This window comes from Antennarius striatus, chromosome 8 (genome assembly GCF_040054535.1).
Source record: "Antennarius striatus isolate MH-2024 chromosome 8, ASM4005453v1, whole genome shotgun sequence".
In the NCBI taxonomy this organism is placed as follows: Eukaryota; Metazoa; Chordata; class Actinopteri; order Lophiiformes; family Antennariidae; genus Antennarius; species Antennarius striatus.
This window is the reverse complement of record NC_090783.1, coordinates 7400300-7426159: the sequence shown is the minus strand read 5'-3', so window position 1 is coordinate 7426159 and position 25860 is coordinate 7400300. Positions and strand designations below refer to the sequence as shown.

General features: G+C 38.0%; 3 protein-coding genes and 1 non-coding gene across 5 annotated transcripts; 2 read left to right on the top strand and 2 right to left on the bottom strand.

Annotated features, from left to right (window-relative positions):
* Window positions 1-86: 86 nt before the first annotated feature.
* Window positions 87-3946, bottom strand: aptx (aprataxin). 2 transcript variants are annotated; one of them, XM_068321660.1, is made up of 7 exons: window positions 3773-3946; window positions 3002-3048; window positions 2562-2840; window positions 2407-2466; window positions 2090-2316; window positions 1241-1344; window positions 87-1124 (listed from the first exon to the last, which is right to left on the bottom strand). In XM_068321660.1, exons 1-7 carry the CDS (start codon window positions 3900-3902, stop codon window positions 970-972), a joined length of 1002 nt encoding a protein of 333 aa, XP_068177761.1. In that variant the 5' UTR covers window positions 3903-3946; the 3' UTR covers window positions 87-969. The 2 variants fall into 2 exon arrangements, with proteins under 2 accessions (XP_068177761.1, XP_068177762.1); XM_068321661.1 differs by having other exon boundaries at window positions 3002-3074; window positions 3773-3935.
* Window positions 137-210, top strand: trnai-aau (transfer RNA isoleucine (anticodon AAU)). The gene has a single exon. It is a non-coding gene; the product is annotated as a tRNA-Ile (tRNA).
* Window positions 3947-3996: 50 nt separating the features above from the next.
* Window positions 3997-12884, top strand: dnaja1 (DnaJ heat shock protein family (Hsp40) member A1). Its single transcript, XM_068321342.1, has 9 exons — window positions 3997-4052; window positions 5660-5811; window positions 7731-7911; window positions 9394-9498; window positions 9648-9875; window positions 9969-10083; window positions 10473-10588; window positions 10970-11070; window positions 11202-12884. The coding sequence occupies exons 2-9, from the start codon at window positions 5680-5682 to the stop codon at window positions 11427-11429; spliced, it is 1206 nt and encodes a 401-aa protein (XP_068177443.1). The 5' UTR covers window positions 3997-4052; window positions 5660-5679; the 3' UTR covers window positions 11430-12884.
* An 829-nt stretch (window positions 12885-13713) lies between these two features.
* On the bottom strand, window positions 13714-22915 carry LOC137600491 (WD40 repeat-containing protein SMU1-like). The gene is made up of 12 exons (XM_068322151.1): window positions 22857-22915; window positions 20852-21062; window positions 20613-20765; window positions 20420-20536; window positions 20017-20139; window positions 18995-19114; window positions 18682-18798; window positions 18395-18522; window positions 16051-16177; window positions 15782-15943; window positions 15261-15413; window positions 13714-15097 (listed from the first exon to the last, which is right to left on the bottom strand). Exons 1-12 carry the CDS (start codon window positions 22880-22882, stop codon window positions 14999-15001), a joined length of 1536 nt encoding a protein of 511 aa, XP_068178252.1. The 5' UTR covers window positions 22883-22915; the 3' UTR covers window positions 13714-14998.
* Window positions 22916-25860: the final 2945 nt, after the last annotated feature.

The following is a 25860-nucleotide window of genomic DNA, read 5'->3' as shown; positions in this document are numbered from 1 at the left end:
TTCAAAAATATATGCTGTAAACTAGTCTCGGTGGTTTGTCCTGAAAGGTGCTACAGCATACAAATAAAATCTGTTTCTATACTTATGCAGCCTTTTGCAGATTTATATTGATCCAGCTTGACATTTGTTTCCAGTAGGCCGGTTAGCTCAGTTGGTTAGAGCGTGGTGCTAATAACGCCAAGGTCGCGGGTTCGAGACCCGTACGGGCCAATGAATTTTGCGTATTTTACATAAAATTGCACGTAGCTATAATTACGAATTAGTCGCATTACTCCTTATTTCCGCCCTAAAATTTCGGAAATGTGTTCATTCCGCCTGTTGAGTCAAAATCACAGGTCCTGCTTGTACTTAGAAACGCCACTAGGTGGCGACAAGTCTTTCTATGTTGTTTACCTGTAATGGACAAAACCTGTTTCGTTTTTCTGTTTCTGTTTTTTTGTTTACCAGTCATGGACAAAACCTGTGCTCAAATTTAAAATTAATCAGGGAGATGTTAATCTAGCGCTATGATAACCAAAATAGCTGAGAACAAAGGTGTCCATCCAAACTGTTTAATGTCTTTTGCGATACAACATGAAATGTGAACACTTCTGAGTTGCTTAAAGCTTGGCATTCATTTGGGATGATGTAAATGAAATTAAACACATCGGTGTTCTGCGATCAGGGAACAGATGCTGCAAAATCGGTATATTTATTTTTAGAAAATGTAAAAAAAAAAAAATTGAACATGTGGGAACACCAGATGAAATATTCTAATTAAGTAGATGACATCCAAGAGAAGTAGCAACCATCTTCATTGGGGTCTTCATCTTAACCCTACTGACAAATGACAAGTTGCAACTTTTTAACCAAGTTTTAAAAAATGTATAACTAAAAAAAAAAAACAGAAATATGTGATGTCAATGTAACACAGCTGAAACATGAACCCTTAAACAAATAAAGAATGAGATCCTCCTTGAGGTTATGTCATTAGCGGGGAAAGTGAGACTTTATGTGTTCCTTCAGAGACGGTACAGTGGCCAGCTCTTTGTGACACATGTGACAGGAAAGTGATTGTTTCAATAACTCAATGATCCCTTCTTTGACTGTGACCCTTCCATTTGTTTCAAGCATCTGAACAATATCTGAAAAAGAAGAAAAAATGGGAGAAAGTGCGAGTGTGCATGAGTATACACTTAAGTGTAATAACTTGGAAGTTCACAACTCTGAAAATATCACATTAAAAAAAATTTGCCTTCACCATGAGACTCAATGAAATAGTCAGTTGTGAATGAGTTCCAGTGCTTTTTGGTCTTCAAACAAGGAGAGTCAAAGTCTTGGCTGATCACATGGAGGTGTACATGACTGAAAGAAAATACACAAAACACAAACCTTTAATTTTTAATGTAAGAAAAAACAATGAACAGCTGATGAACTTTCTGCTGAAATTTGCATTATACAATATATATGTGCCAGTTAGGAACTAGTAATTTGTATTAAAGAACTGCACACATTGCTAAGAAGGATTTTTAAAAGCCACTGAAACTGATGTATTGGGCAAATTAAGACTTGTGAATTCTGTTCATTGTTTAAAACCCAAAGCATTCGTTTTGAGGTCTTTACTTTCAGTCTGTAATTAAAATATATGCATTCAAGGAAGAAACTAATGGACACTGCTTCCTTGTCACAGCATTTTCCTTGTAAATAAATAACCCTGTAACTTTTCTTAAACTAAGTGGCAATAAGGGAAAAGTTAAAAGTTGGTCACACATCACATGCAGGGGGAAGCAGCGTTGAGCTCTGGGTGCAGATTCCAAATTCAATTGCAACTAAAATAGTTTCGAGAAGGGTTTTGGCTGTGTTGCATACTACACAGTAAAGAAGTATGTTTAAAAGCACATTTCATGTGCATATACAATTTAAAATGCTTTCTACAGTCTACCAAATGAAAGAAACACTCAAATAAAATTAGAATAACTGCCATTTAAAAAGAGAAATACTGTAAATGCAATAATTGGACAGCAACAGACATAAGTGGTTCAGTCAACGACAGCAGTGAACATCGATCAGATCTGATGTCACAAAAGACATTTATATTTTTAAGTCTCACCTCATACTAGGGATGGCATGGTACCCCTTTCGGAAGTGTGTTGAGTGAACATCTGGACATTTCTGAATCATCTGATCAGCAACTCGCTGCATGTGTTTCAAAAGACCACAGTGCTCATCACGCAAGGCCTTCAAACTGGAAATGGACTGCCAGGGTAGGACAAGCCAGTGGTAACGAGCTTTGGGGTATTTATCCTTGATTACTACCACTAAATCATCTTTGTACACCTAGAAAAAAGCAGACAATGTCATTCAATATTCCTTTCAGTGTTATACAGTAAACTCAACAAAGTGACACATTCGTGAGCTCGCAGCTACCTGCATCTGTGGGTCGTGCATCGAGGCTTTAAGACCCTGGTTCCAATGTCCGACATGTTCCTGCAGCACAGCAGCAATATTCATAAATGTCCAGTAGATCCAGAAAAAAAAAAATCAAAAACATTTTAAATACAGACACATCCCGTTTATCTTACACTTGTTTTTGTGGCTTCACGATGGTTGACTGGCACAGACACCCTATCTGTCTGTTTTGCTGCTTTCAAATTTGGTGATTCTCTGTGGCCGTCTCTGTCGTCTAAAGTTGGCTCTCGTGGTCTTTTGCTGCCACCATGTAACCCAGTGGGATCCACCTTAAACTCCAGTGTGTATTGGTACAGCTGATTAACAAGATGAAGCTGCTGTCCTGGTTTCATTTTAACCACGTTGTCCTTTCCCACCACCACAGAATCTATAGAGGTGGGATTCGAACCCAGCTTTGGAGTAAATGTGAGATAAAGATGAGTTGTAAATCACCAGTGCTAATCAGTGATCATTCCAGCACCTTGAGAGAACACAATGTGTCAAAAATAGATGTTCAGAAAGCAGATTAGGTCAGTGATTCTGATGGGCACAGCTGTCTGCCAGTGTTTCTTACCTGTCTGACTTTAACATAGCCTTTGTTGCATTCTGCTTGCAGTTCAACTGGTTGGAAAAGAATGGCATTTGCACTGGTGAAAATGTATTTAAAAACCTTCAGAATATTTCCTTTAACTTCAATATGAAACATAGGTACATATTTTAATATCAGTAGTCTATGAAATTTTGTTTTTAAAAAAAGGGGGGAAAAATATAATACAGTACATGATTAATTAAAGTTCCAGGGGATACAACTGTTTAGCCAAATCTAAACATCTGGATTAAGGTATTTGGACAGATGATTTAATAGCTCTGAAGTAAAGTCTTGAGTCCATAAGTTTCCTTATTTCAATGTTGAGGATATGCACATGTTAATCTGTAAATAGTATTTACATTGAGCACCATTTATTGTATGGAAAAAAAACAAAACGTATTTATTAGTCGTAGTGGTAGTAGCACTATTAGTAAAAACCAATCTACATTCAGGTAACAATAGAGATGGCTACTATTTACATTATGAATTATATTTTTTGAAAGTTTTCACGATTAATTGCCGAGTCCATAAAACAGTGGTACAAAATATTCACAATTTGTAAAGGTTCAAAGTGACATTTTGTCAAACTAACAATGCAAAACCATTCAAAAACGTTTTGCTGTATGTCTTCAGTAAATTATACAACTTACTAGAGCGGCATATACCAAAGACTTTTGAGTACATCTTCTGGACGCTTCGTTTTTAATGATAAAAGTTATTGGCTAGCGTATCAACCAGTCGTCTATTTTGAATTACCTTGCTGCCGAGAGCATTTTTTGTCTTTAATGGTCGTTTCTGGACCTCGACCGAGAACAACTGTCTGTAAGTGAGGCAGTCGAATTGGCTTGTGATTTCCCTCCACACTGATAAGCCAACAAATTGGCATTTTATGATTTAATGTATCAAAATTTCCACTCCTGCTACAGCCCACGATCGGTATGGTGACGTTTTCGTCGCGGAAGTATGACGTCATTCAATCAGGTTTTTGGCCCAAGGTAGAGGCGTGTTGGAAGATTCTGGAAGGGACTGAACTGAGGTATATTCTAAATTTATAAATATTGAACATATGACTGTTTTATAATGTTATGAAATAATTATTTGACTGTAGATTTTTTGTTCGAACCCCTGTTAAGTTTATTTTCTAGGCGTAAAGTTAGAATCTCGGCATTGCTAACGTGTTAGCATCAGCCAAGCTATCATTTGTTGGGCCAAGTAACGCTAGCTTAAGTAAGAAGGTAATGAAACAGTGACCGTCGAGCTAGCGAATATGTTTACTTTGATTTATAATTGTCACTCAAAATCGACCAGCTATTTTCTAAATTGTGCCTGTTTACTGTCCATGAACTAACACCTCGTGTCAAACTCGTATATTGATTAAAAAGTTTGTTACTGGTGGAAGAATGTTGGTGAATATATTTACTCAAATATCGCTCTGAAATTCTGAATAGGAGGTGCTCGTGGCTTGGTTCCGTGTATTTTATTTGTGCGGCATCATATTTTCTTTCCTGGTTGATATCAGATTCAAAGGTTATTAGTCCAGAAACTGTTATTTGTTTCGCCCATATATCTGCCAGCATATGCCAGTTTCTTCTTTTCAGATCAATCACGGGATTGTAGATTCCAAATTGTTACAAAGGAATCTACACAACATTACGTACAGAAATGGTTTCCTAAATATAGATAGATAGATAGATAGATAGATACTTTATTAATCCCGAAATATAACCTATGTTTCAGTTTAAATTTTCTGTCAATGTCTTAAGAGGGTGGGTACAAAGTCTATTCAGTGTTTCTGCTGAATGTGGAGCATGGATGAATCACCCTAAAAACATCAGCCTTCTCGAATCATCTCAAACTTTAATCATGATCTGATCAGCAAGCCACTGGATTTACTCACTGGAAGTTAGTCAGTGGTGTCCCAGCTTTTCATTGTTAATTATTTTCGTTAATTACATTTCATTACATTATTGTTTTATCAAACAGAATTTGTTTTCTTAAATGAAGGGATATCTTCAGTGATCAGATGACTATTTTTTATGACTTTTTCATTTTTCATATCTGACTGACTGGCAATGCATGTTGATAAACATGACTGGTGTGTTACAATGGCCCTCGTATTAAATATATCAGAAAAATGTCTGTAGGTTCCCAGTCATGCAGGTCATTGTTATCCAAAAGCTGTAATTCTTGGAAGACGTTTCGTCTCTCATCCAAGAGACTTCTTCAGTTCAGAGGGTGGCTGATCATGTCCCAGCTTATAAACCCTGTGGGGTGTGGTCAGAAAAATGTGATATGACCAAATACACTTAATGTCACGTGCAGTGTGTTAAATATACCACTGACTGGAACCAGTGGGATGTTTCAGTATGAGAGCCAACAGGTTTTCCATACTGTTTTGACCCTCAGACCTTTCAGCACGAACAGTGATTGTTGTTGGCTGAATAACAGGGCGTTTCCTGTCCTCCTCTCATGTTCAGTCATCAGTACAATAGTCTTATACAAAATTATGTAAGTAAAGTAGAAGGTTGTTTGAAGAGCAAATACCTCTACCAAAACTGTACTGGATCAACACTATGACTGTATCTGACTCAGAATCATGTACAGTAATCTCCATTTCATTTTCCTTTATTTTTTCTCTTCCAGATAATCTCCTAAAGACAAACATGGTCAAGGAAACGGGCTTCTATGATACTTTGGGAGTGAAACCCAGTGCTACCCCTGACGAACTAAAGAGGGCCTATCGCAAGCTAGCCTTGAAGTATCACCCAGACAAAAATCCTACAGAAGGAGAGAAGGTAAGCACATCTTTATTAAACAGATAGCTATATTTGAATTTCTGTCTTGATAAAGTGCAATCCTTAAAATACTCTAGTGGATTTATCGAAGTTGTATAGTTTCACATGTACAGTATTTTCCAGACTATTAGGCGCACCTAAAAGCCTAAAATTTTCTCATAAACCCGTAGTGCGCCTTATAATCAGGTGTGCCTTGTATATGGATTAATATTCATATTAATATTGGTTAAAAACATGATTGCTGAAAAAAAAAAAGTCGCACTCTGCCACCAGAGGTGCTCCCTCACAAGGCACTACGCCCCCTAACAACGGTAGTCAAGGGCTGTCACCGAAGTCCCGGCTCTGACTGATCTGCTCTCGCTCAGACGGTAGAGCAGACTGTAGGAGCACCGGTGATTACGTAGCAAAACATAAGGAGCTTTTAACAATTCTATTAATAAAGTTTGACTGAGTGACTGATCTCTGTATTTCCCAACTACTGTGGCGCTGGAAATAACCCACTTTAAACTTAATTGGTCTAAAAAATGCCATTGTGCTGTAATTTGGATTGTAGTGACGGTCCATTCTATTAGTTTGCGAAAACACACGGAGAAACTGGCATAAAGGTGAATAAAAGACCCTCAAAGCTGAACTTACAGCCTTTTCTGAAATTTCAAGAGCAGATTCACTGCTAGACATTGGTGTGTGTAGTGCTGCTGCTGCATTGATTTGCAAATGTAGTTGATAGCTGGGGGGGGGGGCATTCAGGCTTGTGTATTCTGTCTGCAGCGACATGCTGTGAGATTCACGGCGGTGAGACACCGACGTTAAAGTCAGTTCTAGGAGTAAAACAGCGTCATATTTGCCAGTAAATTAGCAGCCTGACATTAAAAACTGGTTAAATTGTTTAGGACACACAGCAGCAAATAGCTGCACCTCACCTCCGACTGGACTACCGATCGATCGAAACAATATTTAATTAATAAACGAAGACGAACGTTGGAGCTTAAATATCTGCTTCGAACTTCAGATCAGGAAATAATCCGCTCTATTTGAACTGACTGCACTTGTAAGGATTTTAACCAGTTTTAAATGTCAGGTTTTTTGTAATATGCGTGTTGACTTCCTTCTAAGGCCCTGTCCACACGATGACGGATTTTTTAAAAACGCAACTTTTCTGTTGCGTTTACACCTTCCGTGCACACGACAACGCAGATATCCAGAACGAAAACAAAACTTTCTAAAACTGCTGACGTCTTGCCTGCGACGAAAACCGCTGTGACGTCATATTTATGAGCCCGTGTGCTGTGGCAACAAAACACGGAGGATTCCTATTGGATAAAATTTGACTCAATACTGCCACCACATGGTTTGGCATGCTTATAGCCGTCTTCGAAAACGCACTGGTGCGTTTACGTGTGGACGGAGATTTTTTTTAAAAACGCTGTCGTGTGGACGCGAATCGTTTTCGATGTGCTTTTAAAAAGTTACGTTTTTTTAAAAATCCATCATCGTGTGGACAGGGCCAAAGACAGCAAAGTGATCAAGTGATCAGATTTCCTTGATGAGGCTCAGAATGGCTTATTGACATAACAATAGGAGCCATTCAAAGGTACAAGGCAGCCATGAATGCAATCATGACTGTGAGCAGCGCGGCTCTGTCTAGTGGAAGGATTGTGCAACTACAGCCGCTGCAGTTTAACAAATAAATTTATTTTTTATTGTGTGCACCTTATAATCCAGTGCGCCTTATATATGGAATAAACTATAAAACAAAAAATTATTGAGGGTGTGCCTAATAGTCCAGTGTGCCTTATAGTGTGGTAAATACTGTATAAGTCATTCAAAAGTAATATGTGAAGTACTTTCATTTTACACCCATTTTAAAAAGTTGTTTTTTTTACCCTTATCAGAGTATGTATATTTTTCCCTTCTTGTAGTTCAAGCAGATCTCACAGGCATATGAGGTGCTGTCAGATGCCAAGAAGAGAGAGCTGTATGACCATGGAGGTGAAAAGGCTATAAAAGAAGGAGGGACTGGTGGCGGGGGCTTTGCATCACCTATGGACATCTTTGACTTGTTTTTTGGCGGTGGCAGTCGGATGCACAGAGAACGAAAAGGTATGTACATAGAAAAATAAGCTTTATTTTGCTGTATTTAGTTCGTGAAATTTATTTGTTTTTGATTTGCAACTTGGATTTACATATACAGGTTATACATTTACATATACATTTTGCAGCTCATGACTATTTCATTAATAATAATAAAAACTGTTCATAGATGGCAATTTTCCACTGATCAACAGATTTTTGCAGATTAAAATTCAAGTTGATCAATTCTATGAATCATGTAAATAGACAGAGAAAAAATTTACTGGAGGTTAGTTACCTAATTTTTATTGTCATTGAAATGACCTGGTGTCAACTCAATTTTGCAACACATTTTCCGCTAACATTCATTAAACTCATTAAACTTCTTTAAGATGGGACAGCCATAATCTTTTCGTCTTTGGCCACTTATCCAAAGTTATGGGTCATGGGTTTGGCTAGAGCCTATCCCAGCTGGTTATGAGCGAGAGGTGGGGTACACCCCGGATGAGACAACAACTCATTGCAGAATCACACAGAAGACGATCAACCACAGTCACACCTATGGACGATTTGGGAGTGACCAAATCACATAAATGTCATGTTTTTGGCAGTGGGAGGAAGCCAGAGAGAAGACACACGGATATGGAGAGAATATACAGACTCCACACGGAAAAGCCCCAGCACTACCTACTGCGCCACCATGTTGGCCATATTTACCGCAAAAGAAAAATCAAATAACTTGAGCACGTTTGTTAATAGATTGGTTAAAAAAAAAGTGGGGTGTGTGTGTGTTCAGTCTCTCTAAGTTGATGTTTAAATTTAAAATTTTCAGTGGTACAGGAGTTATAGGATTAGTAGACACTGGCGCGCAAGCCTAGAGTGCCCTCTCCCGGCTGTCAGTCTGAAAATGACAAACATGAAATTATATATATATATATATATATATATATATATATATATATATATATATAAACCAAAGTTTAAGTCGCAGGACCAGCCAAACCATGGAAAAAAGTGTGATTTATTGTCCAAAAAATTCTGTAATTAAAATTGAAGTCTAATAAAATATTTCATAAAAGTATGCAGCATTATTTAAGTTGGTAATTGAGAGAGAATGCGTGACAGTTTGGTGTGTTTCTCTTGCAGCTGCAGACTTTGTTTTTCCTCCCCCTGAACTTTGTTTTAGTGAGCAGCAGCATTGTAGCCAAAACACAGATGGCGCTTTGGTTCAAGTATGCCAAATGTTGGAGAGAAGTCATGATTGTCTGTATGTCAGCTGTCTCATGTGTGACCATGTAGTTTGTCTAAAAGCATTCTGAGTCACAAATACAAGAATAGCCCAGTGTCATCATCCCGCATGTTTTGTTTGTTATTGTCACAGGTATTAGGCGGTTTCATTTAAATATGTATTGCATGAAAGAAAACTGATAGCAGGTCTGTGGATGAAATCTTACCAGTTGACAGCTTTCTTTTTAGAAACATTGTTTAAACCTGTGATTTGTTTCGCCACAGGGAAGAACATTGTCCATCAGATTTCAGTGACACTGGAAGAGCTTTATAATGGAGCTACAAGAAAACTTGCTGTTCCAAAAAATACAATTTGCGAGAGGTGTGAAGGTATGTCTTTTGCTGTCCTGGTTATTTCTAGATGCTGTTTTCAATACTTATCAGTACACACAGATAATTTAAAATCATTTCATAGAATGCACAAATGCATGTTTTGTATATTAATTTCAGGTCTTGCTAAACTTGGTCTTTTTTTGCAGGTCGTGGGAGTCGGAAAGGAGCTGCACAGATGTGCATGACTTGCCATGGTACAGGCATGCAGGTCCGCATGCACCAACTCATTCCAGGTATGGTCCAGCAAGTGTCCACCGTGTGCCATAGCTGTCAGGGCCAAGGACAGAGAATCAGCCACAAGGACCGTTGCAAAACCTGTGGGGGGCGAAAGATCCTACGGCAGAAGAAGGTTTTCGACGTCCACATTGACAAAGGTGAACTTGAAGGGAGATGTATTGATAATCAGTCAGTAGCTGATCTCAAACCAGAAAACAAAATATTCTAAATCAACTGGTCAACCGTCACAGGAATGAGAGACGGCCAAAAGATTGTTTTCCATGGAGAGGGAGATCAGGAACCAGGAATAGAGCCTGGTGATATCATCATTGTCTTGGATCAACGAGAACATCCACGGTTCACCAGGTAACAGATATCAAGTGTCTTGTTTTTTGATTTAATCCATGTTGGTAGATGTGATTCCTTTGCAGTAAGTGGAGAACAAATTATGAAGTCAGTATATATTTACAGCATACATAAGAAATATATAAATTATTGAAATTAAAAGCAGACTATGAGCTGCAGTTGAGTTACCAGTTCAGCCACTAGAGGTCAGTAAAACGTCATTGTTCGAAATCCTGTTTGAGTGGACTTTAAGACTGGTCATTAAATTTGTGTGAACTAAATCCACATTATATTAGTAATTTAGTGCTTCTGATGTATCTGCCTGTTACATAAAAGCTCACTTCACAGATCCACCCAGTAAAATCACCTCTGCTCTTTTGTCTGTTTCTTATGGCTTATTATGTCATCAGGAAAGGAGAAGACCTGGTCAAGTCTATGGAGTTACAGCTAGTTGAGGCTTTGTGTGGTTTTAAAAAGCCTGTTGAGACACTGGACAACAGAACTCTTCTCATCACCTCACATCCAGGTAAAATGTTCACGAGGTGAGAAAATGGTAGAGAGAAAAAAGTTTAAGCTGTTGTGCAATTATTTTGCATATATGGAAAAATCAACAAGGTCTGAAGGTGGGAATGCATCCAGGTAGTTCACCACCCTCACAAATATCATTCTTCTATGCAGGACAAAATATGTGTGCCATTAATAACTTACATAACATTACAGTACATTCATAACCCTCCAAAGAAGTTCATAAAAAACATTTTATCAGAATGGTGAATAGATAGTAATCATTTATGGATTTACGAGGCATTGACAAGACTATGTTTGAGAAACATGGATGTCGGGATAATTTTGTGTTTTGTTTTTTTTATGTTTTTCATGGATAAACAATTACTTTTTTTAATTACAGGAGAATTGATTAAACCTGGAGACTCTAAGTGTGTCTTGAATGAAGGCATGCCCATGTATCGCCGGCCGTTCGAGAAGGGACGCCTTATCATACACTTCTCGGTAAGAAATTGAACAATGTCCAATTTTTTGATAGACTGATAGGCTTTATCTTGTCTTGCTTTGACTGCAATAAAGCAATACAAATAGTAGATGGTTGTGGTGTTTCTTTCATTCTATTTTGTTCTCCATAGGTCGTGTTCCCAAAAGCCAACTTCCTCCCTGAGCAGAAGCTGAAGGAGCTGGAGCGCTTCTTCCCAGAAAAGCTGGAGGCAGAACAACCAAACAATATGGACGATGACCTCTACATCTATGCCGACCTGGAGGACTGTGACTTTGAGAACAGAAAAAGACAAGGCCATCAGTACTACTACATGGAAGAAGATGACTGTTCCGGTGGGGTGCAGTGCCAGACATCTTAAATACCAACTGACCGGTTCTTATACCAGAAGCCCGTGTAGCCTCATCTCTAAAGCAAAGCTCCATTGTGGAATTTTGTGTTCTTTTATTTAATAACTTCTCTGTTATTGTTAAATTGTTTCTTCAAACTTAATCGTCAAACTGAATTCCCACAACCTCCTGATTTATAGTGGCCAAACCAGAGAACCGTGCAGTGGCAGGGCTTAACTTGGATCAGCATAAACGGGACTTGTTGTCTCTGGCACCTTATTAAATCTTTTCAGTTACACTGTGATTGGAGATGAGGGCTGGTATTAAGGGCCTTCAGAGGAGAGAAAATAATTGTTGGTCTAAAATAATGCCTGCTTACTATGCTGTTTAAGACTAAATCGATCCCAATCTTAATATGAAAAGTATTCCTTTTTATAGTATTACTGATCACCTTATAGTTGAGTCATTGTTGATGACTTGTGGTGTTTGCTGTGCGTGAAGGTACAATCTTCAGATTGCAGGAGACTTGTGAGCGTCAACACTTGAGTTAAACCATTTCTGCTATTTTACCCGTTTAAGGGCTCTTTTCTAGATATTTGTATGCGATCTTTAATAATGTGACAAGATGTCAGCTGGGATGATAAACATTCAGGTATGGCAGTATGTAGGTTTAACCACTTCATAGTAGATTATTCAAACATGTACTTTTCTTAAATTTTGATCTGCAGTTTTCTGTTGTGATGCTGCACACTTACTGATATTTGGAAACCTTGTGTGGAAAGTGAAATATCTGGTGTGTATACAACTAAAAGAATTTAAAGACTGAGCAGACTGTATTCCTAATTCCATATCGTTTTCTGTTGTACTCTTATCCAGATTATGATTTTGTCAATGCCTTGATGATAACATTTTCCCTCTCTACAACAATGCCAAACTGCACCCAAAGTGCAAAAATAGTGGCTGATGTATTTGTTGCTGTGAAGGCTGTGTTCTTGAGATTGTTATATCCAGTCAGGTTACGGTTATTAAATTTGAAAATTAATTTAACTGAGCTAGCAAGATTAATGCTTGGGGGTTGTTTGTTTGTTTGTTTGTTTTTGTTGTTTTTTTCTCATGCCAACTCATATCCAGTAAGTTTATCTTTTGTTATTATTTTAATACAAATTGTAAATGCCCAGTTGACTGATGGGAGATTATGACAGGACTTAAAACTGGCACATGTGATACCTCATTGAAGTGTTTGCCTGTTTGAAAGCCTTTTCAGAAGTGAACTCGATGTTGTCAGCGGTGATTATGCTTTGGATATTGAGAAAACAGCGCTGTTCAGCAGAGTGGATGAGCTCGTAAAAGATTTACAATTGTTTTTGAGTCAAATGCAAATTTGACTCAGTTTGAGTGTTTTTAAAAGTTCTTAACATGCCTTTCTGTTCGGACCACTTATCTACTTGTTAATGCTTCTTTTTTTTATTAAATTCATTTTCATGGTTTCTGGGTTGTGCTTTTGTGACATGACAACTGATATTTAAAGTAATTAGTTTTGAGGAAAAAGGACGGGAATGTTTTACTTCCTTACTCCTAATGAGAAATTCAGCAAAATTCTGCTGTCCTTTGTGGCAACATAAATATTCATAAAAAGTTGATACGGTTCTAAAACATGACATTAAGATCTTTATATTAGCTTTCATGAAGGATGTTAAATAGCTGATAACACTTAAACAGTTGCTTCAATATTGTAAAATTATTTTTAAGCTGCCAAACATGCCATGCCTCAGTGTGAATACTTTTAATTTAAGTTTAATTAAAATGTTATTGTCAAAGCAACTCAAAGGCTCAGGCAAAATTAAGTAATATAATAAAATTAATTTGATAGGAAATTAAAATAGCTGTATCGATCTGATGAACAATTACATGAACAGTCATACGATGATTAGCAAACATAATTCCAGTATGAAGTGAAGCACAACAATCTTTGATTCCAAGAGACTGCAGTTTAATACTGTTCTAACAGGCTTCTCCATTAGTGTTAGTCACCGGACTGAATAATTCATCTTGAGAAACTACCAGTACAGTATATACTATATTTTACACTAATTCCCTGCACAACAAATGATTGGCTGATCATTAGAAATCACTGAATTACGTATTTCCAGCCTTTGTCTAAAAGAGGCCTATATGAGGGTAAATGCTGGTTGTTGCTATTTCATTTTTTTTACATGAAAGTACTTACAATATACGTATATGTGTTATGTGTGGGAAGAAATTGGCAATTGTTAAGGTTTTTAATTTTTATTTCATTGATAATCGTTTTTACGGTATTATATTCATCATACTCATTATACAAAATAAGGTGCAGTGACTTAACAGTTTGTAACATATTTAGGAGATGGTCCAGAGACAGACGTTAGTTGTTGTTTTTTAACCAGATAGTTTATGACCAATAATAAATACTGGTGAAGGCAGTATCTATTAGTTGCAGGCATAACCCTAACCCTGCCGATGAGCAGGAGCACTGATTACAAACTAACAATAGGTGAGATCACGTTGAAATACTTTTGTCATACAAGATACAGAATGTGTCACTGGAGGTCCACTGAGCCTTATCATCATGCATACATTTTTGGAGTACTAAAAGTATTGTAGAAGCACATGTAGACCGTACACTGAGGTAGCATGCATAATACAGAAGATAATAAAACTATTACATCACAGTCATTATTGTTCGATTACAGTTAGAAAAGGATTGTAAACCAAAGCTGACTAATCAAAACCCTGATGTTGTTTGTTTATGCCCAAACAAAAAGCATTATTTAATTACAAATATTATCACAACAGTTCACCATCATGCATTTTCATGTCTAATAAAGACAGAAGAGATGAAAATGGGGGTTTGAAACTGTACTGGTGAAGTTGGAACGGTAAGGAAGAGTGTGAACCTAGACAGTCCAGAAAAGGTTCATAAAACTAAGACCTCTTTCAATAAAGAAAAACACAAATTCAGAAAAAAGAAAATGAATAAACCAAATGATAGATAGATAGATAGATAGATAGATAGATAGATAGATAGATAGATGGATGGATGGATGGATGGATGGATGGATGGATGGATGGATGGATGGATGGATGGATGGATGGATGGATGGATGGATGGATGGATGGATGGATGGATGGATAGATAGATAGATAGATAGATAGATAGATAGATAGATAGATAGATAGATAAAGTTGATTTTTTTATGATCAGCTGTTTTTAGCTACATTGTTTTGCTACATTTTACATATGTGGCTTAAGTATTGAAGGAGACGGAATTTCTAGGAAACTGGGAAAGTATTAGGTGTTTTTATGGGACCTCATAGTAAAAAATAAAAACATAGATGGCCTTATTGTTACACTTCCAAAGAAATTTTAAAAAAAAAATTTCATTTACATTTTGCTTCTCACAACAGTTTATAGCATAATCTCTGTTCTACTAGAATGTAAGAAAATCTGCTATCAGCTACCATCTGTGCTTCACTTGTCCATATTCCACATAATAAATTTACATGAATTCATAACCATGTTTATGGCTCTCTGGGTCTTCCATATCACGATACAGGTGACAGTTTAAGGTTTCCATAGCCTCAGGAGACCATCCTCGCTGTATGTGGCAATCAGGTTCTCGTGTGGATGGTGAGCTATGCCAATTACATCTTTCTCGTGAACCTGTGGGTGCAAAGAAACACACATCACCAGGCATTCTACCTTTCCATCAACCTTCCAGCTTCTCAATTTTTTTTTTTCAATAAATCACATTTCACATGAGTGTACATGAACTACTGCCTCGCGCAGATTTGGCTAATGGGCGAATATTAGCAACAGAGCTTACAGTCAGCGTTTTCTGCAGCCTTCCTGTCGTGTAGTTGAAGCAGTAGAGCACTAAGTCCTCTCCCACGCAGTAAATCCACTCCCCACGGGGTGACAGGGTGCAGCACACAAAATCACCTCCCTCCTTCCTTTCTGAGCTGAAGGTCTTCACAGTCTGAGGAGAAAGAGGAGACGTTCAGGCTCTAGAATCATGTAGGTAAAATAATAACACCTACAAAATAAAGACAAAAATGCTCGCATAAACAATATAAGTTTGCTGAGATTAAGCTGTGTCTTCGGGTACTGATCCATTATTTGGTACAGGCTACCACTTTGGTCCGGAAACAAACTGGTAATAGCTATAGCTACAACTACTGACCAGATATTTATTCAGAGGATGAAACCTTCACGTGTTTTTGTCGTCCTCTGAAATTTTCCTGTGCCACAGCATTATCACATTACAGGCCTGTTAATGCTAACAGGTTGCTAAAAATCGTTGCTGTTCCACTGATCACTTTACTTTATTGCAATATTACATCTCACCTGACCACGCAGGTTCATGATGATCACTGTGTTGGAGTGATTACAAATCACAAAGTGTTCTGGATTTTGCGGTAGAGGAATCACACAGTTGACAGGGGCTTCAGATGTTCGGGACAGAGATTTGAAAGTGTGGATGCATTCACAGGATTTTGCATTCCAAATCTATATTACATGAAATAAAAATCAAGAAATATGTAAATACTAATAAATAATATTGACACAGCATGAATTGTACAAGGAATTATAACCATATAAGTTCTTCATTGTACCTTAACTGTGCCATCAGCCGAGGCACTGATGATGTGAAGTCCATCTTGAGTGAAAGACACATCATTCACCAGTGATGAATGGCCAGTTAACTCCTTTAGTGTCTTGCCTGATCTTAATTCATGGATTCTGAAAATGATATTGAAAATAAACTGCACATTCCTTTATATTGTAGTAGAAGAAATAAGATTTAACAAGAAATCGATACAATGTATGAAGATATAACAACTAACTGCCAGATATGAGATGAATGGAATCCTGAAAAATCAAGAAAACAAAACTATATAAGAAGAATCACTCATTTAATTTGTGCCCTTGAAAAGTATTTGCAAGCAGTTTCTCAAAATAAAGGACTTAAGGGAGGTATTGTCACTTCAATGACCAGCCAAACAAATTGCTTCCTGTACTGATGAATGTGAACACCTTTCAGGATAATTCAGGGTAATAGGTTAAATATTTTAAAAACACATTATCGTGGAATTTCAAATTCATCAGGAAGTAATTCAATTTTAATGTTCACGCAAAAACAATGTGTGTATTTGTGGGTTGACCTAACTAGATAAAGTTCAATCCAGTGGAACAGAGATAGAAACAAACTCATTTTAATAGAAGACAATTTACAAACAAGAGGAGGATCAAAACAAATAATGGTTCTTTAAGAAGGAAATACATTTTTTATTAATTTGTGTATTTGTTTATGGTTGCTTTATTTGTTTATGTGCTTCTGTTTTGGTTTGTTTATCTATAAATAAGATTATCACTAAAACCTCAAGTAAAATATAGATTTTTCCTGCAAGCAGATGCAACAGCGGCTGGGGTGTTATTTTTAGATCCTGCAGGAGTGACTGGGTGCAGATTAGCTAAACCATGACAAAATGACTATTGCTCACTGATACATTCCATCTGTCGGGTGAATTTGCACGTGTAAAGCCAAAGAATACAGCTTTGTGCCCAAGCACATGGTCTTTGTCAGTTACACCCACACCAAACATGTGCTCTAGCATGGCAGAGAGGTTCAGCCCACACTCCTCTGAACTCAGAAATAGACATTCAACTCCTTCTCAAATTTGACAAGCATTCCGTCTGCAAGAGGGAGAAAGTGAAAGCCCCAGCATACTGTATTTACATCCAGCTGTGCTGCTTGAGTGAGCATTTGACAAGCATCAACTATGATGTCCAACATCTGGATGTACTGTATTTCCAAAAGGTTTCAAAAACATCAGATATGATGATGATTAAGAAATCCCTGAGGAGAATACTGAAAATCGATTTTTACAATATACATAACAGTCACTTTTTTTTAAACAAAACAAATTATCTTTAACCAATCCAAGTTTCCTAATTAAACTATAATGACTAATTCCATTTATAGAAGTTTATCACTTAAAAATTGGATTTTCATTAAAAACTCTAGAATTTGCAGTTAAGAACTGTAAATGGCACAGCGCACAGTGGGAATTGTTTCGAGTTGAACACAGTTACAGCATCACTATAAAAATACAAATGGTGTCGTAACAAATGGGTCCCAGTGGCAAGCCAGAAATCTGCAAAATTTTTACTTATAATAAATGTAATCTTGATTTCCAACTTCCTCTCCACTCTCAAATGACTGCACCAATGCCTCAACTAAAACAAAAGTCTGGTCTATTCATAAGCTTCATGTTGAAATGCTACATTTTCTATCTGAAACTCATCTGGATGCTACAGATATAAAATTAGTTTAATTGTGCTACGGAAAGCAACATTTCAAGACTAAATATGATTTCAGTAAACTCCGTACACAAACTTTTTAGAAAGGTAAATACTGTACAGTACAAATTGTAGAACTGACATCATTATTATTATTATTTCTTTTTTATGTGTCCAGCTTTGTTTGTCTTCGTTAGCTGTTCTGATTTATTTGTCTTGTAGTGGGAAAATTTTGCTAATTGAATGTAGTTTGTGAAAAGACTTCACTTTCCTCTCAGCTGAAAATGAAGTTAAACCTTCATGAGTCATGTCTGAGTGGGCTGAACTCCCTCTCACCACAGACAAAGTTTAGCCCCGACAGGGTTCCACCACATTGTTAGTCTTTTTAAAATTATGTAAACGCCTTTTTAAAAAAAACATTGACTCTACTGTATTTAGCTACTTCAAGTGTCATTTTAATTATACTGTATTAATTACGTTAATTTCCTCCATGTTAAACTATGAATTTTAAATTAAACATTTTTGTTCTAAATAATGATTGTTGCCGTCATCCACGATTCTCCGTCTAGTTCAAAGTCAAGAAGTATTTTATGGAAACGATTCAACATGACATCACACTGAACATGTACATTAACACATGATGGTGTTTCATCCCACCTGATGGTGTAGTTGAATGAAGCGCTGAGGATCTGGTTGCTGTCCCTGGAGAAGCTCAAACAAGTCACACTTTTGTTGTGAGCATGCTCAAACCTGCGCAAGCATAAGCCACTCTGGATCTTCCACACCTTTGTCAACATCACACACACACACAAAAAAGTTTTTTGGGAGAGATATTGAAATACCACTTAATTAAAAGCATTCACTAATATGACCACATTACATAATTATTCAATATTTGACAGACTTTCTGTATTTGTACTTTGGACAGTGCTGTGGGTTCCAACCTTTATTTTGCCATTCTGAGCTCCAGTTGCAAGTAGATCTGTATCCTGGCTGAAGCACATACACAGCACAGCATCATCCATCATCATGAAGCTATCTTGGGCTTGATACTTTAAATCCTAATTCATCCACACACAAACACACACACAGAGGAAGAACTGTTCACATACCTTCCTTTTATTTACATGTTCTATTATTTAACCAAGTGAAACTATTGTTTTTGTCTGTGGGTGTAACTTAAAACATGATCGACCAGTCTAATTACATGTCTGGAGACCATTAAAAGATGATGTATATTTTATAACACATGTTTACCTTACTGATTTTTCCACTGTTGAAATTCCAGACCTCAATAAATCCATCCACTGACCCAGTGATTAGGTACTTGCCATTGGGGGTGAAACGGGCGCATTCCACATGTGACCGTCGTCCAAACTGAGGGACAGTAAAACACATAATCAAACCTCATTAACATTATCTAATCACGCTGCACCATTTGGTCTGCTCACTGGGATCCGGATGCACTGATGAATACAAGCCTAAATGATATCAGGCACCCTCAGGGATGCATTAGGTTTTCCACCATGCTGCAATCTAGAGATGAGTGGGCCGGCTAGTATAACCTTGACCGGAGAAAAGGAAGGACAAGCATTTTGGGCAGCTCCATCAGAATACATGTAATTATAAGCACAGCCAGAGACTAAAAGGAGTGCCCTCTGGTGAGAAAAGCAATTATTTGGTGTAAATGTACTGATATTCATTACTCAGCCCACAAACTGCAACTGCACAGAGTCTTCTCTGTGTTGGAGTTTAGAAAACAGTATAGTAATGGAAGAACTTTTTTTTACTGAAGCAATAGAATCATGTTAAAGTCCTGCTGAAATTAAAGCAGCAAAAGTGAAAGCAGTAATGTATATTAAGTCATTGGATCAGTAATTATTATTGAAATCACAAAAATATTATATCAGTTATTGTACTTCATTAAAAATTTGCTAGCATTCCTTTTGTTTAATTTGCAGCAATGTATTGTGTTCTGTGTCTCTACAAAATAAATTCTATGTCAAAATCACCACATTTTGAGGTATAAGGTTTCAGTGAAAAGGATGGGTATGAAAAATAATTTATAAAATCATAAAGGTAACAATTAACTGAAGCTAAGCTGTGCTTGTATACAGATTTGTAATACAAAATGCTAAGAAAAATGACAAATACCTTCGTTTTCCTGAGGTAATGTCCTTCTTGTACTACATTCCACCACTGATATTATACATAGTATTTAGGATGTAGTAGAATTTGGATGCAGTGTTTTATGTTAATCAGAAGATGTGCTGATTTACCTTGATGTGGCGATACAGCTGGGTTGGGTAGCTTTCTTTCTCCACGTGTCTCTCCTTGACTCCAGGCGTGTCGATGGTCATGTCAGGGGAGAGATGTTCTGGATATTGCTGCAGCCTCAAAGACTGTAGAACAGGCATGGTAGACGATCAAAAGAAAAGTACAAGGAGCAACTAAAACTTCAACTTGATGAAATGGGCTTAACCCCCAACACAGATTTTTTTTTTTACAAACAACTGAAGATCCTTATCGTCTGGTCTTCAAGAAGATGAATGAATGCTTTCAGTGGAGAAATGAGAGGCGGTATTGGAATCTTTCGTTTACGGTCAAAGAGTTCTGTGTTTTTCCTAGCCTTTCCTTGTGTCATAATTACACATGGATATGGCTACTGATCTGTGTACTCACACCAACTTGTTCCAGGAGCCCCATGAGACGAGAAGGAGGTACCACACTGACCTCCCTGACCAAAGCCTCGGCTATTGCCATTCGCCGCTTCTCCTTGCTGCTGCCTCTTGGATACGCCTGCGATGAGAAGAACATTACTTTACAGCCTACTTACAAAGGCCGTTGTGGAAAGCAAAAGCTTGAAGTGTCTTACCTCAGAAGGGTCAAAGTAGGAGCACGTTAGTAGGCTCTCCAAATGGATGTACCTCTGTGGCTGCGTCTGTTTCAGCATGATCATGGGGTCAGTTTGTCTGAGGAGCGAGCGAGCTGCTCCCACCTCCCTCATTTCAATGAGCTCCATCACAACCTGTTGAAGAGATCTAAGCTCATCAGACACAGTTAACTCAAAAACTGAAGCAGATTAACACAATAACTGATCAATCTGAAGCTCACCTGCTCGTAGAGATCAATGAGCGTATTGTCAGGCAACTTTAGGGACTCGATAGCCATTAAAACAGAGTCCCAGTGACCGTTCTTTATATCCGCAATAAAGCTGTCGATGCTTTCCACTGTGTTGAGTGACACGGTGGTTTCCTCCTGTAGGGTGGTCAGTGTTCGGTAGAGGTTGTTCTCCTTGAGGTACTGCATTATGAGGCGGATCACACTGCAGAAAGTAGATTAATATTACTACCACATACACACAGATAATCCTACACACCGCGTAAAGCATGTAGAGATAACCTCCAAGTGTGGTAAATGAAGTTATCCAGGAATTTATCTATAAATTACAGTAATTGGACACTTGTGTCCTGGTTAAATCTGAATAAAGCTATAACAATTGTTTGAAATAGACATCATAACTGTGCACAATACTTACATTCCATTTTATATCAAGTTATGGATATTCACAGCTTTTGGGTTTGTTTTTTTATCGTTGTACTAGGGCATAGTACATACTATTGCGATGTCATCATGATAATGTTGCTTTACTTAGATCTGACTGCTGAATAATTACCACATTAGTCCTTGAATCTGGAAATGTGATCCTGTTGTTCGGAATTATGCATTTATCATCAGTAGTATTCCATTTAAATGCATCTGAAACTGTATTATCTCAAATATATTTTTGACCGTGCCATGTCTGTATCCTTCTCTAATCCAATACTTACTACCCTCTAAATTTATTTATTTAATTTTAATTTGTCGATAGTGATAGAATATCAGGAGTTGTCTACGGTTGTCTGTTTTATGTGAATTAGCCTATTACTACTTTTCTTGGTGTTGACAGAATTATTTAAAAATAAAATACATAGTGATCCAGAATCTGCATCTATACCTGGATGTGCCACAGAATTAAATCACTTCCAGGTCTATGGTCTGCCGTTACACAGAGTGTCATCATCAAAATTCTCGAGGTATTATGAGGCGAAGACCAGAAACAATAAAAATACATAAACATGGCTGATCACACAACCTCCTTTCACAAAAGCAGAGGTTCTTTTTGTAACACTTCAAGGCCACCTGCTGGTCATTTCCACATCCCACTCCCGCCTTTACGTTGTCATCGGCGTCACGCTGCAGGGAGTTTTACGGTCTTTCACGTGATCGCGTTCGTCTGGTGACTGGATTAACATAAATTACCTGAGGCCACAATTTATAATACATTTTCTCCCATTTAAATTGGACAGTGCGAACTTGGACACCCGAGTTTCTCCACATGCAGGAGCAATTATAATTTGCACATTAAAAAAAAAAAAGCTCGACCACATCTTTGACAGAAAGTCTATTAAATCAACAGGCGCCTGTGGATCGTGCAGACACCACAGTAGCTTCAAAACAGACCAGACTTGCCTCTCAGCATAAATTGCATCAGATTAAATGCCTCAAAGCGACCGTTTGAGCAGCCTCATAGGGGAAATTAGCCTCATTTACAACACGCTGATTTAAATGAACAGTACTTTAAAAAATATACATGCAATAGACGCTGAGGGATGCATTTCGGCGCATTAAGATGTTGTGTGTGTGTGTGTGTGTGTGTGTGTGTGTGTGTGTGTGTGTGTGTGTGTGTGTGTGTGTGTGTGTGTGTGTGTGTGTGTGTGTGTGTGTGTGTGTGTGTGTGTGTGTGTGTACAAAACATTTTCGGCGTACAAGAATATTTTAGGAAAAATTAGGGGGGAAAAAAATCCATCATCGCTGTTAAATGATATTCCCTCATGAAAACAAGTGATGCATGAGCAGCGGGTACAGACTTTCATGTTAACGCGTAAACGCACAATTGAGCATCCAAAGGACCTACGCACCTCTCACATCTAAAGAAAACAAGTTTTATATTTACATTGACAGTTAAGGTTTTTGTAATTGCATACTTTCATTTTTTTTGTAATCATTGTGTTATCACCGATGATGTGTTATTTAGCTAACTAAATAATAAAAGTAATGATAAGGAAAGCGCTCTTACTCGGAGGGCTCCATCTCCGCAGCCATGGTGATGTAGTCTCCTGCTGCCGCACCACACTGATGTTGTGGAGGCTTGGCTCGGGCTCGCTGGATCCACGTGACATCGGTCTGCCGAGGACCACCCACTACACGTGCTTTTGTGTCTCATTTTGACGGCGGCCAGCATTCCCCAACTTGTGATCGTGCAGCCATAGGAAGTCTTGGAGCACCCCCCCCTCCTCCTCCCAGCTTCCTTACGCATACTGATTTATCGAAGAAACCTTTCTGGGCACATTGTGTGCAGCAGACGCGGCTGCGCCCCGAGACGTGTCTGCAGCAGTCAGCCACTACAAAAGCTGCATCAGCACCACGGAGAGAACCTCGTGGCACAGAGCGTGCTCTCCCTTTAGGAGCCATGGAGCCAAAATATCCTCCCAAACGTCCTTTGACGGAACATCACCTCAAAGCTTATTAGTATGCACATCCAGACAGGGGCGCGTCGCTGCCTTATGAGCGTCTTTCTTTTTTTTTTTGTTTAATCCCTGCAGACATGGTTATTCCATCCATCACTGTGTTTCTGTAATTACACACTGCGCATGTAATGTTGAAGCGGGTACTTGGAGAGTGTTTAGACCAGTGGTTCTTAACCTTGTTGGAGGTACCGATATGCTCACTCACCGAACCCTTCTTAAGTTAAAAAAAAGAAAAGAAAAAAGACATAAATATATGTTTTGGTGCATTTAATTAATTGTGCATTAATGTCATCTTTTTCAAAGAACAAAACCAAGACAGTGCATGAACTCACATGAAATGACCTACCTGCAAATCAGTGTGACTTCTGTCAATTCAGATATGCGTGGCTTCACCTTGGCAAGTGCTACTCTTATGTTATTTTCACAGCAAAGTCTGTTTCTGTTGTTTTCCATGCAGCTTAAGGAAGTGTTCCTTTATTTTTGCCGGTGCGAGACTAGAGTTGCTCAACCTGACATTGTAAATCATGCAGAACACTGACTCCCATCACGTTCCGTTATACAGCACATGTAAATTCACGCTGCACATATTCGTCCAACCACTTTCTTTTTTGTTCAACATAGTGACTATGAATTAAAATATTACGAAAGCAATCAGATGACGTACCATCATGACAGGCATAAATCGATTACTGAGTACGCAAAATCCCAAAATCGATGTAGCGTCACGTGATCACCTGCAGCCAGTGATGGCTAAGGGGGCGTGTCATCACGAATTGACACCATGAAGCTTCACCACCTGATTTTACATGCTCATGTAAAATCAGGTGGTGTTTTAGTTTATTTGTACATCTATTCTAACTTGACTTCTAATCTAGATATTCATCTTAACTCTTTTGAGGCTCTTGTTTCAAAGCCATCGCCTACAGCTATAAACAGCAAGCTTCATCTTGTAGTAGGATATATAGACCGCCTGGTCCCTATTCTTTATTCTCAGAAGAATTTGGTGAATTCATATTGAATGTAATTACTCATTGTTATGAGGTTATAGTGACTGGTGATTTTAACATTGATTTAAATAAGGCAAATTATTCTTTGTGTAAAAGCATTCTTGATCCTCCTTGACATGCTTGGTTTCACTCAGTGGGTACATGAAGCAACTCATTTCAGTGGTAATACCTTAGATGTGATTCTATCGCGCGGTATAAATGTTACTGCTGTGACTGTCTCTCCTCTTATGTCAGTGATATCTGACCATTTTCTTATTACATTTAAAGCAGCCTCTTTTTTTCCACATAGCATGACTGATGATGTAGTTACTACCCGCCATATTGGCTCGTCAGCGTTATCTAAACTTACTGAGCTTTCACTGGAAGTATTGGCTCCTTTTACTGCACCGACAAGATAAGTCGAAAACTACACAAGTGACCTAAACTCAGCTCTTTCTAGTCTATTGGACTCAGTTGCACCTCTAAAAACTAAAACCAGAGGGATGTGTAGGTCTACACCATGGTTTAATGAGGAGACACACGCTCTCAGATGGGCCTGCAGGAGTTTAGAGCGCAGATGACATAAATCAAAATCTGAACTAAATTATATCTCTTAGCATGAGTGTGTCTTGAACTACAAGCATGCTCTGTATACCTCTAAAGCTGCGTATTTCTCCAGACTAATGAGTAAAAATAAACACAATCCTAGATTAGTGACACTGTAGCCAGACTGACCCAAAAACAGCCAACAGCAAGCAGCGTGTTATTTATAGCTCATGATTTCCTAAATTTCTACTGCAGTAAAATTGTTAACATCAGACATAAGATTAGTTCATCATCTTCACCTGAATCAAAGCTTAATGTGTTTCCTTCTCTGGATGTTACAACCCAATTAGTCTCTTTAACACACTTTGAGACCGTCTCTCTTGAAGGATTATCAAAGTTGGTTTCAACCTCTAAACCTACTACATGCCTCTTAGACCCTTTCCCAGCTAAACTTGTTAAAGAATTATGGCCATTGCTGGGCCCTACTATGTTAAATGTAGTTAGTCTTTCTCTTACGACTGGTGTTGCTCCCATTAGCTTTAAGTCAGCTGTCGTTAAACCTCTGCTTAAAAAACTACATCTTGACCAAGACTCTTAAATAATAATAGACCAGTGTCTAACCTTCCATTCTTATGTAAAGTACTAGAAAGGGTAGTATCTCAACAGCTTAGATTTTTTATCATTTAGTAGCCTCTTCGAACTGTTCCAATCCACTTCCCGGGGCTGCCATTCCACTGAAACAGCACTAACTAAATTTGTAAATGATCTACTGAATATAGACTCTGAATCCACTTCTATTCTCTTACTATTGGATCTTAGTGCAGCGTTTGATACTGTAGCTCACTGTATACTCCTTTACCGGCTGGAGAGGCAGTCTCAGCTCTTGCATGGTTAAAATCTTATCTATCTGACAGAGCAAAATGAGTCCCTTATAATAATGAAACGTCCGCCTTTTCCGACATTTAGTACGGTGTACTTCAAGGGTCTGTACTTGGTCCTTTACTATTCTCCCTATAAACAT